The sequence below is a fragment of the Hemitrygon akajei genome, chromosome 19, assembly GCF_048418815.1.
Source record: "Hemitrygon akajei chromosome 19, sHemAka1.3, whole genome shotgun sequence".
Lineage (NCBI taxonomy): Eukaryota > Metazoa > Chordata > Chondrichthyes > Myliobatiformes > Dasyatidae > Hemitrygon > Hemitrygon akajei.
Window position 1 is genome coordinate 52,962,103 of NC_133142.1, and position 20,746 is coordinate 52,982,848.

General features: G+C 47.1%; 1 protein-coding gene across 3 annotated transcripts in view; it reads left to right on the forward strand.

Moving 5' to 3' along the window:
• srgap3 (SLIT-ROBO Rho GTPase activating protein 3) overlaps positions 1-20,746 on the forward strand; it is a 275,811-nt gene that overhangs the window by 197,408 nt on the left and 57,657 nt on the right. For 2 of the 3 annotated variants that reach the window (XM_073072508.1, XM_073072507.1), the window contains exons 8-12: positions 581-682; positions 3,840-4,037; positions 5,714-5,798; positions 12,328-12,355; positions 16,457-16,559. In XM_073072508.1, coding sequence (XP_072928609.1) covers positions 581-682; positions 3,840-4,037; positions 5,714-5,798; positions 12,328-12,355; positions 16,457-16,559 — 516 coding nt within the window. The remainder of the gene's footprint in view (positions 1-580; positions 683-3,839; positions 4,038-5,713; positions 5,799-12,327; positions 12,356-16,456; positions 16,560-20,746) is intronic. The other variant, XM_073072509.1, reaches the window with a different exon arrangement.

Sequence of the window (20,746 nt, forward strand, 5' to 3'; positions counted from 1 at the left end):
ACATTGTTCCAACCTTCTAAGGTCAATCTAACCCTTCCCTCCTACATAACCCTCCATTTTTCTATCACCCATGTGCCTATCTTTCTTAAATGGCCCGAATGTATCTCCCTCTATCTCCACCCCTGGCAGGACATTCCACACACCCACCACTCTCTGTGTAACGAACCTACCTCTGACAACCCCTCCCCGTACTTTCCTCCAAATACAATAGAATTATGCCATTTCTGCCCTAGGGAAAAATGTCTATCCACTTAATCAATGCCTCTTACCTTGTACACCTCTATCAAGTCACCTTTCATCCTCCTTCACCCCAAAGAGAAAAACCCCAGATCGCTCAAACTAAATGTGGGACGCGGGGGGCAACTGGAGCACTGCTGAGGAAATCAGTGCAAGTGGGGTGTGCAGCAGCCGAGGTCGGGATCAAACCTGGGTCACTGGCACTGTGAGGCTGCAGCCCCACTAGCTGTGGCACCCCACTCTGCCCCCTGAACAGCAGCACTGGCAACAGGAAATGAACTGGATGACTGGGGTCCTGTGCTTAAACAACGACTGATCCTCAGCCTTGCCTGTCTTGTTTCAGGTGTGTCAGGTGAGCGCCCAGCAGCCGGTTCAGACTGAGCTTCTGATGAGGTATCAGCAGCTGCAGTCCCGTCTGGCCACACTGAAGATTGAGAATGAAGAGGTGAGTCAGGAGCTGCAACATGGAAGCGTGGGGAGGCGAGGGAGGCTGAAATGGCTGTGTTGAGTGAGAGGAGGGGAACAGCTAGGGAGCTGGGTGGGAAAGCACTGATTGGGTTAGGAGGATGGGAAGATTGTGTAGTCAAGTTCACAAGAGCTTTCTGTCGTCCAACCGCAACAGCAGGATGGACGTTCATTATCCCTGTTACGAGACGCTCCCATTCACACCGGCTTCTGTGATTTAAATACGCTAACTCTCCAGATTACGGACAGCTGGCGCAGCCCCTTTAAGGGCTTAGGGTGTTCCCGTTAATCGATAATCATGTTTTGGGTGCCAAAAATTGAGTACTTAAGGAACCTAAACGTAAGTTCAGTGTTCAATCGTAAGCCTTACTAGTGATTTCTTCTAGCATTAGTTTTGTGCTTCATTCTTGATCCAGTTTAATATCGTGTCTTGGTCCTTGCTTCAGATTCTCCAGCATCTGGGTCCAAGCCGTGCTCATCAAGACTCTCGTCACAATCCCTCTGCTGCTTAAGGGAGCTTCACTTCATTTCTCCATCACCTTTCCCACATTATATTCCTGAACGGAACCATTTTGGAATGGACCAGGAGATGGGTCAGTTCCTGGCCAGACCAAGTGTTGTGCATGATACAGCATGGAGACAGGCCACTTCCAATGCTGACCTCAATGCCTGTCTGATCAAGTCCCATTTGCCCATGTTTGGCCTACATCCCCCTAAACCTTTCCTATCCATCTAAATGTCCATGTGTCATTTAGATGTTGTGATTGTACCTGCCTTAACCTCCACCTCTGACAGCTCATTCCATATCAGTGTGAAGAAGTTGCTGCTCGGGTCCCTTGAAATCTTTCCCCTCCCTCCTTAAACCTATGTCCCTCGCGACTTTATACAGCTTGGTAAGGTCACCCCATTGTCTGAACATTGCAATGAATTAAATCCCAGCCTGTGTAAAATAAAGTCCTAGTATGTCTTTAAATGAGTCTCTCACCCCCTGGCAACATTGCTGTGCATGGGACACCACCTGACAGAACTTGGTGGGACAACTACCAGCATGCCCTGCTCTGCCGCTCAGGCCAATCAGAGCAGCTGTACTAACAGACTTCATGGGAAAGGAGAGGCAGATGGTACAAAGGTCCACAGAAACACTAAGAGTCAGAGTCAGACTGCACAAATACAGGCCCTTCAGCCCGTCTGGTCCAAGCTGGCTAAGATGCCCATCCAAGTTAGCCCTATTTGCCAGCACTTAGCCCATATGCTTCAAATCCTTTCCTAGCCATGTGTATCTTCTAAACGTCGTGATTGAATCTGACCCAACATCTTCCTCTGGCAGCTTATTCCTCACATGTATAATCTTTTGTGTAAAGAAATTGCCTCTCGAAGTCTTATTAAATAGTTCACCTAAAAAATATCCCCTCTAATTATGGATTCCTGAAATTTTGGGAAAAACACTGTATACTTTCACCTTATCTATGGCCCTCTTGATTTTATACACCTCTATAAATCCATCTCTTAGTATCCTGTGCTCCAAGGAATAAAGTCCCAGCCTTTAAGAGCTCTTAGATAGGAACATAAATATGCACAAGATTGGAGGGGTATGGACCATGTTCAGGCAGAAGGGATAAGGCAGATTAATTCAGCACAATCTTGCTCTTCTGGTGCGTACTGTTTTATGTTCTGTAAATGCCACTCTGGGGGTAGAAGCGACTGCTGCACAATACTGTGGAGATAAAATCTTGCCTTTCCACTGAGTACACTCTTCACAATGTTGTTAGTAGCTCCAATCCTGCTCAATGCAACAGATCTGGTAGCTCACACCGGGGCATCTTGAGTCGCTGTGGACCATCAGCAGAAATGTCCATCAGCACAGAGCTTAACCTCGCAGCCAGGTGGATGTCAATGAGGAGTGCAGGAGGCATGGTCAGGGCAGTCCGCAGGTACCCAGTGATACCCAACTACTCACACTATCTTCAACTATATCTCTTCTTTCTCTCAACTTGTCACTGAGACAAAGTCAAAGTCGAGTTTATTGTCATATGCATCAGTACATGTATGTAATCATGTAAAGAAAAATGTGATCATAGCAGCATCACAGATACATAGCATCAGATACTCAATGTTCACAAGAAAAACATAAATTATACAGTTAGAATAAAACGAAGTCCATTGTAGTACAAAATGGCCATGGTGCTGCTATACTGAGTAGTAATTAGCGTTTTACCAGTTGGTTCAGAGCTGAATGGTTCTTAAACCTGATGGAATATGTACTTGCAAGGTGCTGGAAGAACTCAGCAGGCCTGGCAGCACCTACGGAAAAAAGTACAGTCGATGTTTTGGGCCAAAACCCTTTGGCAGGACTGGACTTTTCTCCAGTTCCTGCCAAAGGGTTTTGGCCCGAAACGTCAACTGTACTTTTTTTCCATGGATGCTGCCTAGCCTGAAGAGTTCCTCCAGAGTTTTGTGTGTGTTGCTCAGATTTCCAACATCTGCAGATTTTCTCGTTTGTGATTTGCTTAGACCTGATGGTGTAGGTTTCCAGGCTTCTGTACCTCCTGCCCAATGACGGCTGTGAGAAGATGATTGACCCAGATGATAGGGATCTTTGATGATGAATTTCATTTTGTTGTTCATGTTTTGTATAATTTATGTTAATTTAAGTCTTATGTTAACTTATAGAACGTTACAGCACAGTTCAGGCCCTTTGTCCCATGACGTTGTGTTTGGACGGTCTTAAGCGTCTTGAGTGTTGTTGGATTGGTATCATTGTCCATTGCTCATTGCCTTATTTTGAACCATTTTGTAGATTGTAGAACTGTGCAGCAAGGAACAGGCCAAACTAATTAAACCAGTAATTCAATGCCAAGTTAATCTAATCTTTTCTTCTTACATAATATCTATATCCGTCCATTCTCTTCATGTTCACGTGCCTATCTAAATGTCTCTGTCAAACTTGCCTGAGCCATCCCCTTTAGCAGCACATTCCAGGCACCACCACTCCATGTAAAAAAAAGTGCCCTTCACGCCTCCACTTGAACTTACCCCTCACCACAAAGCAGCAGAAGTGTACACCATCTACAGAAATGCACCACAGTCATTCACAACGGCTGTCATGTGTCCTCACCCTCTTACACTCTTGCCTGCAGGTCAGGAAGACACTGGACGCCACCATGCAGACACTGCAGGACATGCTAACTGTGGAGGACTTCGATGTGTCTGACGCGTTCCACCACAGCCGATCCACAGAGTCGGTCAAATCTGTCGCCTCCGAGACTTACATGAGCAAGCTCAACATCGCAAAGCGAAGGGCTAATCAACAGGAGACCGAGGTGTTCTACTTCACAGTAAGTCCTCTGTCGGAGACAGATTAAAGGAGAATACGTGTTTATTGGAGACACGAAAGAATACAGACGCTGAAATCTAGAACAACCCACTGGGTACTAGAGGAACTCGGCAGGTCAGGCAGCATCAGTGGAGGGAAATGAACAGTTGGAAACCCTTCATATGGACTGAAAGAGGGGAGAGAGGCGATATAAAGAGGTGAGGGGAGGGGTGAAACAGGAGGTGGCAGGTAGTAGGTGGAGGTGACAATGGGCTGAAGATGTGGAATCTGATGAGAGAGAAATAAGGTGCAGGGACCAAGGTGGGAGGAGGAACCAATGTGTGTGGGTGATGGATAGATGGAGGGGTAGGGGAGAGGGATGAAGATATGGTGATGGGGTCTGGTGGATCACAGGGGGGAGGAGGAGGGAGAAGGAAGAGCAGGGAAAAAGGAACAGAGTGGAGTAATCTACAGAAGTTTTAAAATTTGCTGCCCAGGCAGAACATGAGGTGCTGTCCCTCTAATTGCCTTTAGCCTTGGCCTGAGGAAGCTGTGTGCGAATAGGAAGAGGAATTAGAATGGCTGGCAACTGAAAGGTCCCAGGTGGACAATGGACGGAACAAAGGTGTCCGGTGAAGCAGTCGCCCAGTCTGTACCTTGTTCCCCCAATGCGGAGAAAGCTGTAACAGAGGCATCAGATGTAATGTGTGACTGGTTCGTTTGGCTTGTGAGTGCTAGAATGTGTCCTACGACATGACCACGGCTGGGTAAAGGGGGAATTTACTTGTCACAAGCCCATCAAGACATACAGTGAAACGTGTCATTTCCATCAAGTCCAATCAGCAAGGATTGTGCTGGCCAAGTTTCCAGTGCCCGTATAGCATGCCCACAACGCATTAACTCTAACAGTACATCTTCAGAATGTGGGAGGAAACCCACACAGTCACAGGGAAAACATACAAACTCCTTACAGACAGCAGGGGTAATTCAATCCAGATCTTACAGCTGGTGCTGCAAAGCGATGCCACTACGTTCCCACGCCACGATGGTTTACGACACGTGGAGCGCCAGCTGTGACATAGTCGGTAGCACCCTCACCCCCACATCAGGAAACTGCAGTGTGGTTGCTGTTTCCAAGGTGGAATTCTACATTAGTTCATTCCTGGCAATGGGATTGTTATTATTTAGTAATGGAATCGCTGGGACAATGCTAAAACCAGCATACTAAACACATTGCACAGTGTTGAAAGCAATGGGTGTATACCAAACTGAGTGTCCCACCCCATCCGAATACTGGGCTCCAGAAGGAGGTGGACAGGCAAGATGTGATTTCCAAACCCAGCCCGCAGCTTGTCAGTGTAATGTGCCTGGATACTTATGTGAGTAGATCTCATAACAGAAAGAGATAAATAGATTGGGGATAGATTGTCACAGCCTTTGCATCAAATCAAATCAGTGAGGATGGCGCTGGGAAGCCCACAAGTGTTGCCGGAGCCAGCATAGCGTGCCCACAACTCACTTACCCATATCACGTGGCTTTGGAATGTGGGAGGAACCCGGAGGAAACCCACGCAGACATGGGGAGAACGTACTTATAATATCAGCGGGGATTGTGGCCAAGCGCTCGAATGTGATTGTGCTAACCGCTGTATGCTCACCGTTAAAAAGTGCTCACAGAAACCCTTGTTTCTCTTTCAGAAGTTCAAAGAGTACCTGAATGGGAGCAACTTGATCACGAAGCTTCAGGCCAAGCACGATCTCCTAAAGCAAACTCTGGGAGAAGGTCAGTCAAGGTCACGCTCACCTCTCTCTAGAACACTGTTACGTGGATCAGGGTTCTTCTCGTCTGCTGCAAATGGAGAGAACAAAGCAGTGTTTTCCACCATTTTTACCAGCAGCTCTATTTCCAACCTGTGTCTGGGTTCACCCACTGTCACAGACACTCACAGTGTCTGGGTTCGCCCACTGTCACAGACACTCACAGTGTCTGGGTTCGGGTCACTATCACAGACACTCACAGTCTGTGTTCACCCACTGTCACAAACACTCAGTGTCCGGATTCTCCCACTGTCACAGACACTCACAGTGTCTGGGTTCACCCACTGTCAGAGACACTCACAGTGTCTGGGTTCGGGTCACTGTCACAGATACTCACAGTGTCTGGGTTCACCCACTGTCACAGACACTCACAGTGTCTGGGTTCGGGTCACTGTCACAGATACTCACAGTCTGTGTTCACCCACTGTCACAGATACTCACAGTGTCTGGGTTCACCCACTGTCACAGACACTCACAGTGTCTGGGTTCGGGCCACTGTCACAAACACTCACAGTGTCTGGGTTCACCCACTGTCACAGACACTCACAGTGTCTGGGTTCGGGCCACTGTCACAAACACTCACAGTGTCTGGGTTCACCCACTGTCACAGACACTCACAGTGTCTGGGTTCGGGTCACTATCACAGACACTCACAGTCTGTGTTCACCCACTGTCACAAACACTCAGTGTCCGGATTCTCCCACTGTCACAGACATTCACAGTGTCTGGGTTCACCCACTGACACAGACACTCACAGTGTCTGGGTTCGGGTCACTGTCACAGACACTCACAGTCTGAGTTCGGGTCACTGTCACAGACACTCACAGTCTGGGTTTAGGTCACTGTCACAGACACTCACAGTGTCTGGGTTCGGGTCACTGTCACAGACACTCACAGTGTCTGGGTTCACCCACTGTCACAGACACTCACAGTCTGGGTTCACCCACTGTCACAGATACTCACAGTGTCTGGGTTCGGGTCACTGTCACAGACACTCACAGTCTGAGTTCGGGTCACTGTCACAGACACTCACAGTCTGGGTTTAGGTCACTGTCACAGACACTCACAGTGTCTGGGTTCGGGTCACTGTCACAGACACTCACAGTCTCTGGGTTCACCCACTGTCACAGACACTCACAGTGTCTGGGTTCGGGTCACTGTCACAGATACTCACAGTGTCTGGGTTCACCCACTGTCACAGACACTCACAGTGTCTGGGTTCGGGTCACTATCACAGACACTCACAGTCTGTGTTCACCCACTGTCACAGATACTCACAGTGTCTGGGTTCACCCACTGTCACAGACACTCACAGTGTCTGGGTTCGGGCCACTGTCACAAACACTCAGTGTCCGGATTCGCCCACTGTCACAGACACTCACAGTGTCTGGGTTCACCCACTGTCACAGACACTCACAGTGTCTGGGTTCGGGCCACTGTCACAAACACTCAGTGTCCGGATTCTCCCACTGTCACAGATACTCACAGTGTCTGGGTTCGGGTCACTGTCACAGACACTCACAGTCTGAGTTCGGGTCACTGTCACAGACACTCACAGTCTGGGTTTAGGTCACTGTCACAGACACTCACAGTGTCTGGGTTCGGGTCACTGTCACAGACACTCACAGTGTCTGGGTTCACCCACTGTCACAGACACTCACAGTCTGGGTTCACCCACTGTCACAGATACTCACAGTGTCTGGGTTCTGGTCACTGTCACAGACACTCACAGTCTGCGTTCGGGTCACTGTCACAGACACTCACAGTGTCTGTGTTCACCCACTGTCACAGACACTCACAGTGTCTGGGTTCGGGTTACTGTCACAGACACTCACAGTGTCTGGGTTCGGGTTACTGTCACAGACACTCACAGTGTCTGGGTTCTGGTCACTGTCACAGACACTCACAGTCTGAGTTCGGGTCACTGTCACAGACACTCACAGTGTCTGGGTTCACCCACTGTCACAGACACTCACAGTGTCTGGGTTCGGGTCACTGTCACAGACACTCACAGTGTCTGGGTTCACCCACTGTCACAGACACTCACAGTCTGGGTTCACCCACTGTCACAGATACTCACAGTGTCTGGGTTCGGGTCACTGTCACAGACACTCACAGTCTGAGTTCGGGTCACTGTCACAGACACTCACAGTCTGGGTTTAGGTCACTGTCACAGACACTCACAGTGTCTGGGTTCGGGTCACTGTCACAGACACTCACAGTGTCTGGGTTCACCCACTGTCACAGACACTCACAGTGTCTGGGTTCGGGTCACTGTCACAGACACTCACAGTCTGAGTTCGGGTCACTGTCACAGACACTCACAGTCTGGGTTTAGGTCACTGTCACAGACACTCACAGTGTCTGGGTTCGGGTCACTGTCACAGACACTCACAGTGTCTGGGTTCACCCACTGTCACAGACACTCACAGTGTCTGGGTTCGGGTCACTGTCACAGACACTCACAGTGTCTGGGTTCGGGTCACTGTCACAGACACTCACAGTCTGAGTTCGGGTCACTGTCACAGACACTCACAGTCTGGGTTTAGGTCACTGTCACAGACACTCACAGTCTGGGTTCGGGTCACTGTCACAGACACTCACAGTGTCTGGGTTCACCCACTGTCACAGACACTCACAGTGTCTGGGTTTGGGTCACTGTCGCAGATACTCACAGTGTCTGGGTTCACCCACTGTCACAAACACTCACAGTGTCTGGGTTCACCCACTGTCACAGACACTCACAGTGTCTGGATTCGCCCACTGTCACAGACACTCACAGTGTCTGGGTTCGGGTCACTGTCACAGACACTCACAGTCTGGGTTTAGGTCACTGTCACAGACACTCACAGTCTGGGTTCGGGTCACTGTCACAGACACTCACAGTGTCTGGGTTCACCCACTGTCACAGACACTCACAGTGTCTGGGTTCGGGTCACTGTCACAGACACTCACAGTGTCTGGGTTCACCCACTGTCACAGACACTCACAGTGTCTGGGTTTGGGTCACTGTCACAGACACTCACAGTGTCTGGGTTCGGGTCACTGTCACAGACACTCACAGTGTCTGGGTTCACCCACTGTCACAGACACTCACAGTCTGGGTTCGGGTCACTGTCACAGACACTCACAGTGTCTGGGTTCGGTTCACTGTCACAGACACTCACAGTGTCTGGGTTCACCCACTATCACAGAATGGGTTCACCCACTGTCACAGACACTCACAGTGTCTGGGTTCAGCCACTGTCACAGACACTCACAGTGTCTGGGTTCGGGTCACTATCACAGACACTCACAGTGTCTGGGTTCACCCACTGTCACAGACAATCACAGTGTCTGGGTTCACCCACTGTCACAGACACTCACAGTGTCTGGATTCTCCCACTGTCACAGACACTCACAGTGTCTGGGTTCACCCACTGTCACAGACAATCACAGTGTCTGGGTTCACCCACTGTCACAGACACTCACAGTGTCTGGGTTCACCCACTGTCACAGACACTCACAGTGTCTGGATTCTCCCACTGTCACAGACACTCACAGTGTCTGGGTTCGGGTCACTATCACAGACACTCACAGTGTCTGGGTTCACCCACTGTCACAGACACTCACAGTGTCTGGGTTCGGGTCACTGTCACAGACACTCACAGTGTCTGGGTTCAGGCCACTGTCACAGACAGTCACAGTGTCTGGGTTCGTGTCACTGTCACAGACATTCACAGTGTCTGGGTTCACCCACTGTCACAGACACTCACAGTGTCTGGGTTCGGGTCACTGTCACAGACACTCACAGTGTCTGGGTTCACCCACTGTCACAGACACTCACAGTGTCTGGGTTCTCCCACTGTCACAGACACTCACAGTGTCTGGATTCTCCCACTGTCACAGATACTCACAGTGTCTGGGTTCGCCCACTGTCACAGACACTCACAGTGTCTGGGTTCGGGTCATTATCACAGACACTCATAGTGTCTGGGTTCACCCACTGTCACAGACACTCACAGTGTCTGAGTTCAGGCCACTGTCACAGACACTCACAGTCTGGGTTCGCCCACTGTCACAGACACTCACAGTGTCTGAGTTCGCCCACTGTCACAGACATTCACAGTGTCTGGGTTCAGCCACTGTCACAGACACTCACAGTGTCTGGGTTCGGGTCACTGTCACAGACACTCACAGTGTCTGGGTTCACCCACTGTCACAGACACTCACAGTGTCTGGGTTCACCCACTGTCACAGACACTCACAGTGTCTGGGTTCGGGTGACTGTCTGAGTTCGGGTCACCAAAACTTTAGAAACTGGTAGTTTATCCAGATATCCAGTTGTGCTGTTTTGGCGAGGTCTTATCATAATGAAGGCCACTGGATTTGGGTTTGGTTTGCCTCTTCTGTCAGTGTTGGCTCAGCAGTCGGTCTCTTGCTTCTGCAGTGAAAGGTTAGAGTTTAGTCATGGATCTACAGAGAAGATTCGTAGAGCTACAGAGCATGGTGATAGGCCCTTGGGTCTACTGAACACATGTCAAATACCAACAACAAGCAAAATGCTAGAGGAATTCATTATGTCAGGCAGAATCTTTAGAGGGATGGTCCATTTCCCTCCACACATACTGCCTGACCCAATGAGTTCCTCAGGCATTTCATTTTTAATCAAGACCCTTCATCTGGACAGAAGAAAGATAGAATCCCCTTTTTCCTTATCTTTCACTGTAGTATCTATGCATCCAGCACATTTTTTTGACAGTCTGTGCTGCATCTGTTCTTGAGATTCTGTGCTAGAACTAGAGGTCATAGGTTAAGGATGAAATATTAAAGTAGACAACTTCTTCACTTAGAGGATGGTGAGAGTGTCAAATGGGCTGCCAGCAGAAGTGGTGAATGCAGGTTCGATTTCAATATTTAAGAAAAATTTGGATAAGGACATGGATGGGAGGGGTATGGAAGGTTATGGTCCAGGTGGGTAGAATAACAGTTCTGCACATACTAGATGGGCCTTTACCATGCTGTGCTGTTCTATGAGTCTAGAGGCCTTCCACTGTAAGACATTCAAGATGTCCTCTTGCTTTCAAAACATGGGGCTTCCCTCCACACTGTTGTATAGAGCCCATAACTGGATCTCCTTTATTTCTCACCCTTCCTCTAGCTAGGCAGAGCAGGGATAGAGTTACTTGGCCCTTACCTTTCTACCTACCAGCCTATGCATCCAGAACATCATTTTCATCACGCTGCATGAACATACATATTCTCACCTATTTATACCACTTCTGAAACTTCAGGTCAAAATGGGACTTTAAGTATGTTAATGACACTTATTGAAAATGAGCATGGTTTTCCCCTTACATCCTACAAAGATAACAAAACCCATACTCTGAACTAATTTGTTTGTTGAAAAAGACTGTGCAATAGCATCAAAGCTGTCATTGAAGGTTACAATATTATGTGTAAAATTTACATTTGGCTGCTGACAGTGTGTATTAGGTTGTCCTCTGTTTATTGGGATCTACTGAGACAATTAATACCAGAGGTGAACTTCTCAGCTGGTGTAAAGTGAAAGGTCAGAAGCAACATCAACAAACTTACTTGTAAATAAGATCTGGAATTGGAATGGGACTTGGTTTGTTGTTGTCACATATTCTGAGATAAAATGAAAAGCTTAGTTTCTATGCTATCCAGACAAATTATGCCACACAAGAATATCGAGGCAGTAAAAAGCAGAACAGAATGCAGAATATAGTGTTTACAGAGGAAGTGTGGTCTAGGCAGAGAAATAAACTACAAGGACAATGATGAGGTGGATTGGGAGATCTTCGACTCTGGTAATATTCAAGAGTCTGATAATGATGAGATACAAGCTGGCCTGAGTTTGGCGACACATGCTTTCAAGCTTTTATATCTCCTGCCTGACGAGAGAGGGGAGAAAGAAAATGTCCAGGGTTCCTTCATCATGTTGTCAGCTTTACCGAGGCAGCAGGAAAAGCAGATGAAGATAATGGAGGGGGAGGCAGATTTCTGTGATGTGCCGGGCTATCTTCACAGCTCTCCAAAATTTCCCGCAGTCTTGGACAGCAGTTGCCTTACTGAGCTCTGGGAGGGATGTTTCCTGTGATGCACCTATAAAATTTGGAGTGGGTCAATGGTGACGTGCTGAGTTACTTCAGCCTCCTGAGGAAGTAATTGCAAGTTACCATTTTGGGGATGGTGTGGAGTGATTTCTGACCCTTTTGTGGGATGCTTGAGGGAACTTTGTAGGATTAATTTTGGATTCTCCCAGGTAAAGTGTCTCAAGTTCATGTTAATGATGTAAACTTTGACTCAAGCACCTGTTTCACAAACAAAACTTTGGAAAGATGCTTTACAGGCAATGGAGATGGATTTGTGAATCTTATCACCAAATTACTTAAAACTATCTGAATTCAATGTACATTGAACCTTGAAGTGTTGGACTAATAAGCATTGATTAATTTGTGCTGAACTGTGATGTTTCTTTGCCTTTCCAGGTGAGAAGGCCGAATGTGGTACTTCAAGGTAGGACACCAACGTTATTTATCCTTAATCAGTGAAGATCTGTTAGTGGTTCTTGCAAGTCAATCAGTGAAAGGTGAAGCAGCTCTCCACAAGGTTTCAGATTCTTCAGCTTTCATGGGCTGACTGTCCACTCGGTGTTAAAATGTCAAGAAGTTTCTGCAGATCAGTTGTTCCTTGTCATAAAGAGATTATGACATAAAGAAATATTGAGGGGCCCACTTACCATCTCTCCTCTGCCCTGTCAAAGGGTCAGGCATGGGGCAGCAGTGGAGGACAGGACTGAAAATGGACTCTGTGGACGATAGTCCGTTCACCCAACCATTTGCCTGGACAGTTGGCAGTGTCTAACATGCAGTGTTCTGGAACTGTTTGCAACCTTTAACCATTTGCAGAATGTAAATCTCGAAGGAAAATAGTATTAATTTAATGATTTAAACTATAAAACAACAAAATCTATTCATGGATTTTAAAACTGTGTTTATTTCAGTCACATACAGTATACCTATATTGGTGCCAGCAATATATACAGCTGACCTTGTTAGTATTTTTCTTATTCAGTAAATGCTAAACATTTTATTTTAAATTTAAATATAAATGACAACCAATGGGATAGCTGGAAGAAGTAACTGATCTTTGCTAGCAAGAATAACATTGCCATGTGGTCAGGATAGTAGGCATTGGCCTGATATCTTGGAAGACATCTCTTCCTGTACTTGAGCCCCTTGGTAAAACACTGCAAAGTTAGGAGTAGAGATAGTTCTTGGCATTCTTCTACCCATTCACTGACCCAGCTGCCATGATTAAATGGTGCAGGTGGTTTGTAGGTAGTCCAGTGCCAGCTCTGGCTCTGGGAACCGTTAACACCCTCTTCCTCTGCATCCTGGCATGTTTTACGTTGCTTTTCAGTCCAACTAACCCACCTCCCACTCTACATAACGTGCTCCCACTCTGACAGTCTCTGTGTAACGGTTGAGTGCCTGTTAACCTCATTCTGACTGTACATCAACAGCTACTTGGCTCCCATCTCCCCTCCTACCTTCCCATTAAAGATAAGACCACCTCCCCTTTGAAAAAGGTTAAATCTGTCACCTAATTAATGATACTCTCTGAACGATTCAGATTCAAAGTCATTTATTTATCACATGTACATCGCAACATACCATCGCTTGTATCAGCAACCCAAGGATGTGCCGGGGGCAGCCCGCAGGTGTTGCCACACGCGCCACTGCCAGCATAGCATGCTCAGCAGAACCACACAGACACAACAAGCCCCTTTCCTCACCCCACCCACCCACACGCACGGACAGTCATCCTACCCCAGTCTCCAGACGTCCAATCGACCTTTCAGGTTCAATCTTCGGTAAGAGTGCTGATAATAGATGAATAATCATTTTTCCACACCCTCCCCCACTTCTCTCAATGAACTTATTTCCCTATCTTTCATATCCCAACCCGACAGCCCTGGTTTTCCAGCACCTCTGTTTCTCTGAGGGACCTACAGATGACTGAACCATGAAGTCCAGATGAAGGATCTCTACCCGAAACATAGCTGTCCAGAGCTCCTGCCTGACCCACTGAGCTCCTGCAGCTGCAGTCTCTTGTGTCTGCATCTGGAAGGCTCGTCTCAGTCTAGAGATCATGACTAGAAACGGCAATGGAGACGAAAAGCAGATGGCCGCTCCATCATCCACCACAGCCCAAGAGCAATTTACCACTCGTTTCCCAACCCTGTATTGTACCCTAACTTACCCCTATCTACTGTCCACTGTAGCAGCTTTCCACTAACCACAGCAGACCAAAGGCCCAGCTACTAATAACTCCACATATCTCTATAAACATTAAATAGTACAGCACAGGAACAGGCCCTTCGGCCCACAATGTTGTGCTGAACCAGTTAGATCAGTGATCAAATAGTTAACTGAATCAATCCTTCTCCATATACAATGTCCATATCCTTCCTTTTTCCTCACATTCACGCATCTAAACGTCTCTAATGTATCTGCCTCTACCACCACCCCAGTCAGTGCATTCCAGGGGCCCACCACTCTCTATGTAAAAAAACTGACCTCTCACATCTCCTTTGAAATCACCCCCTCTCATCTCAAATGCATGCCCTCTGGTATTGGACATTTCAGCCCTGAGAAAAAGTTACTCTCCATCTACTCTATCTATGCCTCTCATAATCTTATAAGCTTCTGATCCTCAGCCTCCCCCGTTCTTGAGAAGACTGTCCAGTAGTCTGCAATTAGTCTTTAAACACAGAGGTCTTCATCTCCACATACCATCAGCATATGCTGTCTCTTTACTCGAAGCTTTCTTGGGACCCACTCAACCCTGTTAATCCAATTGCACTTCACTCCCAACCAGAAATCCCCTCACCCAAGATTGTCTAGCTCTGTAAAACAAAGCCATCGGATCTTTTTATACTAGATCTGCCTCTTAGCCTTCATCAAACAAGATGTTGACTGTTTATACCTCTTCAGGGATGGTACCTGAGCTGATAAATTCCTCTGGCATTTTGTGTGTATTACTCTGGTTTTCCAGCATCGGCAGAATCTCGTGCGTTTATTGTCACATGTACCGCGATACAGTGAAAAACACGTCACCTAGACGGTCCATGCCGTGCATAATTACACTGAGGTAGTAATAAAGGAATAGAATGCAGAAGTTAATGTCACCGTCACCAAGAAAGTACAGTACAGGGAAAACATAGGGCACAAGGACATCAATAGATAGATAGATACTTTATTGATCCCAAAGGAAATTAACGTCACAGCAGCATTACAACTGCACAGATATACAAATATTAGAAAAGAAGTAAGAAAGAATAAAACATAAGTTACCTCAAACAGTCTAACAGGAGGGGAGTCATCACTTCCCCAGCTATAGGTTGACTCATTAGAGAGCCCAACGGCCGAGGGTAAGAATGCTTTCATATAGCTCTCTTTGGAGCAGTGCAGTTGTCTTAGTAGACTTAAGAGAATGATGTAGACTGGGAGATCAAGAGTTCATCTTTAGAGTTTGAGAGGTCCGTTCAAGAGTCTGATATCAACAGGATAGAAACTGTCCTTGGATCATGCTCTCGGGCTTTTGAATCTTCTGGCCAACGGGCGAGGGAAGAAGAGAGGTTGACCGGGTTAGAAGGGGTCTTCGATTATGTTGCCTGCTTTTCTAAGGCAGTGGAAAGTGTAGCCAGAGAGAGCAAAGGTGAGGGTGCAGCATCTATGGAGAATGGACTGCATACTCTGTCATCAATAGTCCAGGTCTCAGACGAGCACACCACCACACTGGTACAGCTGCTGCCTCACAGGTCTAAAGACCCAGATTCAATCCTGACCTCAGGTGCTGTCTGTCTGGAGGCCGCATACTGTCCCTTTGACCACTTAATTTCCACTCCCCCACCTCCCCCCCAGGTGCACCAGCTTCCTCCCACTTCCCAAAGACATGCAGCTCTGTGGGTTATTCTAAATTACCCCCAGCACAGATGAGTGGTAGAATCTGGGGGAAACTGATGGGCAAGTGTAGAGAGAGAGAGAGAGAGAGAGAAGAGTTTACTAGAGAAATTCCAAAGGAGATGAGACTGATGTGAATGTTCTGAGAACTGGCATAGAGGTGGCAGGCTAAATGGTTTCCTTCCATGCCCTGATGACAATGTATAAGCTGGCTTGGCTCTAACCCTCCCCATAGCTGAAACACCTGCTGAACTTGCTAACCAAATTCAAGGCTGATGTTACGATTGGGTTATGTTTAAAGTGGGGGTTAATAGTTTCTTGATAAGTAAGGGCTTCAAAGGTTACGTGGAGAAGGCAGGAGAACGGAGTTGAGAGGGATAATAAATTATCCAGGATGGAATGGCCTAATTCTGCTCCGATGTCTTTTACGATCTTATGGAAAGCACTTAGTGCCCATATGACATTAGAGAGAGAGCCAGAGTTAGCACCTTGGGGCCGGGGAAACAAATGACAGGTTGCAGCTTTGGTTACATAATAAACTGTGTTGGGGAATAACTGATGATGAACAATGCAATGGATGACTAACACTTCTTGCTTAGATCCAAGTTCTCGTTTTCTCTGTGTGTTGACTTTGTTCCATTTCTCTCAGGCCCCCATCGGTTCCCCCTAAGCCACAGAAAATGAGGAAGCCTAGGCCTCGCTCACAGTATAATCATAAATTGTTTAATGGCGATATGGAGACGTTCATACAGGTACTTGGTGGCAGGCGCTGGGAGACTGTAAACGCTGAATGGAATGGTGGCTTTCTGTGTCTCTTCGAAACCTCACCGGCTCTGTCTCACCTGGGGCTGCAGTGTACCTCCTGTGCTCTTGGTAGACTCATGGTCCAATCAGGCCTTGTATCGGCTAGTCATTGAGGGAAAATCCTTCAAAGTCTTTGGGTAACTTTGTGCAAATTCTCAGATACATGTGAAAAGAACACTGGAAGCAACTAGCAGGTCAGGAGCAGAATTAGCATTTTCTGATCTTTGACCTGAAACTCAGTTTCTCTCTCTACAAATGCTGCCTGACCTGCTGAGTGTTTCCAGCATTCCCTGATTTAATTTCAGCTTTCCAGCCTCTGCAGTATTTTGTTTATTTCCATTTTGTGGACTTTCCTAACTATTATCGAGTCACACCAAGGGTGCGGGGGCTGAAGAAGTATGACCACCTCCACTTTCTTCAGGAAATTTAAGGATGAGTAATAAATGCTGGCTTCGCCAACCATGCCAACATCCCTTTGATCATAGAAAGGACATTCGTCCATGTACTCTGTAGCTGTGTTCCAGTCAAAGGTTAAAGCTGGTGTGAAGGAAGGCTGGTCAGTTTTACTATCCTATCAGAGCCCAATGCCTACAACGCAATGCCAAACAGTGCATCAGATACAGGCAGCTGACGATAGTAACCCTTGTGCTGAGCCCCTATTGGCCTGCTCTGAAAGGTCATGGAGGTCAAGCTAGTGAACCGGAAACTCGGCTTCTCAATGGTGGGAGTCAAACCCAAGCTAGAGCCTACTCCTTCCTTCCCTGCCAATAAAAGATGGATAATACTGCAACATTCTGTGGAATATTATCAGTAGTGATCTTGGGGTCCAGGTCCACAGTTCCCTGAACGTGGCCACAGATAGGATGGAAAAGAAGTGGATGGTGTTCATTGGTTGAGGAATAAGGAAATAGTGTTGCAACCGTATCAGACTTGGGTTAGGCCTCACTGGTGTATTTGTGGTTGCTACATTACAGAAAGGCTTTGGAGAAGATGTTCACCGGGATTCTGCCTGGTCTAGAGGGTATGTGCTGTAAGGAAGAGCTGGACAAACTTGAGTTGTTTTCTCTGGAGTTTTGGAGGCTGAGGGAAGACCTGATAGAACTTTATAAAGTTATGAGAGACAGAGATGTAATAGACAGCCAGAATCTTTCTCCCAGAGTAGAAATGGCAAGTACTAAAGAACTGCATTTAAGATGAGAGGGAGAAAGGTTAAAGGAGATGTGTGAACAAGTTTTACACAGGGAGTAGGAGGTGCCTGTAATGGAATAGCAGGGGGCAGTGGTGGAAGCGGATAAAATGGTGGTGTTTTAAGAGGCTGTTAGGTGAGACATGAGTAGCAGGAAAAGGAGGGATACAGGTATGGCCTGGTTTCTAAGGCTCATTACTGGGCAGATAGTTTCAGTATGATATTGCGTCACCCAGACTAGGAGTCTCATCTTCAGTCCCCACCTTGTTCGATGCCTCACAGAGAGGTGGAGACCATCTGTGACACAGTGCAGAGAATCCGAAAATGAATCAGGTTTACTATCACTGACACGTCATGAAATTTGTTGTTTTGTGGCAGCAGTGCAGCACAGTACATAAAATATAAGTTACAATGAGAAATGTATATGATAGAATTAAGAGAGTAGTGCAAAAGGAAAGCAATTATTCACGGGTTCACTGCCTGATGGCGGAGGGGAAGAAGCTGTTCCTCAAATGGTGAGTGTGTGTCTTTAGGCTCCTGTACCTTCTCTCTGATGGGAGGAATGAGAAGAGGGCATGGCCTGGTTGGTGGGGGTCCTTACTGATGTATGCCTCCTTTTGAAGGCGTCCTCAATCGTGGAGAGGGTAGTGCCCATGATAGAGTCGGTTGAGTTTACAAGCTCTGTTGCTTTTTTCCAATCCTGCGCCGTGGCTTCTCCGTACCAGACCAATCCCACTCCTTCCCTGTTAGGTTCCCATAGAGTAGCAGATGCCTCGGGCAAGGCCGTGGAGGGGTGAGACGGCTGAGAACTCAGCACCTTAGGGCAAGGATTCCCAACCCGTTCTATGCCATGGACCAATACCATTAAGCAAGGGGTCCGTGGGTCTCAGGTTGGGAACTCCTGCCTTTGCGCATATTTCTGTTCAACTGACTCTACTAGATTTTCTGATGAGGGTAGTGCTTTTGATGCTGAATTTAGCCAACACATTTGAAAATATAACTCAGACAAACCAGGTGGAAAGGCTAGCGGTTGGCAGGAGATTTAACAGCAGGAGAGTTTATTGATTTATCATTGTTACATGTACCAAGACACAATGTAGGGTTTGTCTTGCAAACTGCTTATGCAGGTGAAATCATTACAAAGTGCACGGAGTTAGAATAAGGGAAAACAATAATGTTGAATTAATTGCAAAAGCTTCCGAAAAGTGCCGTGCGTGTAAACAGTGAAGTGCTAGTTCATAATGAGGTAGACTGTGACGCCACGAGCCCATCTTATCGTACAAGAGGTTCATTCAAGAGTCTGATAACAGTGAGATGGAAAGGGATAGGCTGGATTAATGGGGTTCTGTCGACGTCAGTACTACCCCCACCTTAGTGCCTTGGTTTTAAATGTGGGAGCCATAATTAACAAGTGTTCCAATAAAACCAAGATTGGCAGTCACGAGTTCTAGGCTGCAGGGAGAAACCATGAAGAAGCCAGTGGGAACCGAAGTAGGAAGTAAAATCCTGTCTGGAAACGTGTGAGGGGAATATGTTCAGGGAGTGTCAGTAATGCACGATGTGTGGTAGCCACCAAGAAGCAAGTACATTGTACTTTGAAAGTGGCGTCACAGGTAGACAGGTGATGAAGAAGGCTTTTGGCATGCTGGTCTTCATTAGTCAGGGCATTGAGTGTAGGAGTTAGGATGTTAGGTTGCAATTGTACAAGGCTGCACTTGGACTGACCGGAGTTTTGGTTACTCTGTTAAAGGAGAGATGTCATTAAGGTGGGAAAAGTACACAAAGATTTACAAGAATGTTGCTAGGTCTTGAGGGCCTGAGTCATAGGGCGAGGTTGGGCAGGCTAAGACTTTAATCACTGGAGCCTTGAAGACAGAAGGGTGACCTTAAAAAGGTTCATAAAACCATAAGGGGCACAGGCAGGGTGAATACTCAGTCTTTTTCCCACAGAAAGGGAATCAGAAACTTGAGGGGCATAGGTTTAAGGTGAGAGGGGAAAGATTTAAAAGGGATCTGAGGGGCAACTTCTCTGCATAGAGGGTGATACATGTATGGAACAAGCTGCCAGGGGATGGTTGAGGGAAGTATAATCCAACATTTAAAAGACATCTTGACAGTTCCATGCAAAGGAAAGGCTTAGAAAGATATGGGCCAAATGCAGGAAAATGAGAGTAGCTCAGATGGAGATTTTGGTCAGTAAGGAGGAGTGGACTGAATGGGTTCTTTCCCTGCTGAATGATTAGATGACAGGGGTTGCATGTCCACCGATGCCTGAAGATGGTGAGACTGGCAGAGGAGAGGATTCAGATCCGTCAGCCAAGCCACAGAGAAGGAGAGGACAGAGATCATTGCCAGGAGTTATAAAGCACAAGTCCGACCACCGCACAACACTCTGGTCACCAGACTGACCAGAGTACTGAGGACATTTACAAGGGTGTTGCAAACACTGGAGAATTATAGTTGTGAGGGTAGACTGGCCTGGCTGGGGTTGGATCCTTTGAAGCAAAATGATAAGGCTGAGATGAGACAAGCAAGAAGGATAAATTTTCCTTGGAAGAAGCCTGATATCAATGAGAGGATTAGCAGGTGGTTACCCGGTAGAAGGATCAGGAGGGCTGTGTGACTGGGTGATGGAGACAGAAACGTTCACCACATTGAGGAGATAGGTGGATGAGCTGGATCAATAGGGCCAGAGACCAAGAATGGGAGCTAAATCACTCCCATGGATGCTTGGTGTGGGTACAGTGTGCCAACACAGGGAGCAGAGACGTAACGTTTACTCTGTTTAAAGCATTTAAGAAGTAAGTTTGCAGAAGTTGCAAATTGTACGAGGAGAGCAGAAAAGCTGAGTTTTCCTTTGGAAATTCAGGCGGACATAATTTTCACAAGGCAGCACCATCAGAACCAGGTAGAATTCCCTGTTCATTTCGAATTATGCTTCCATCCCTC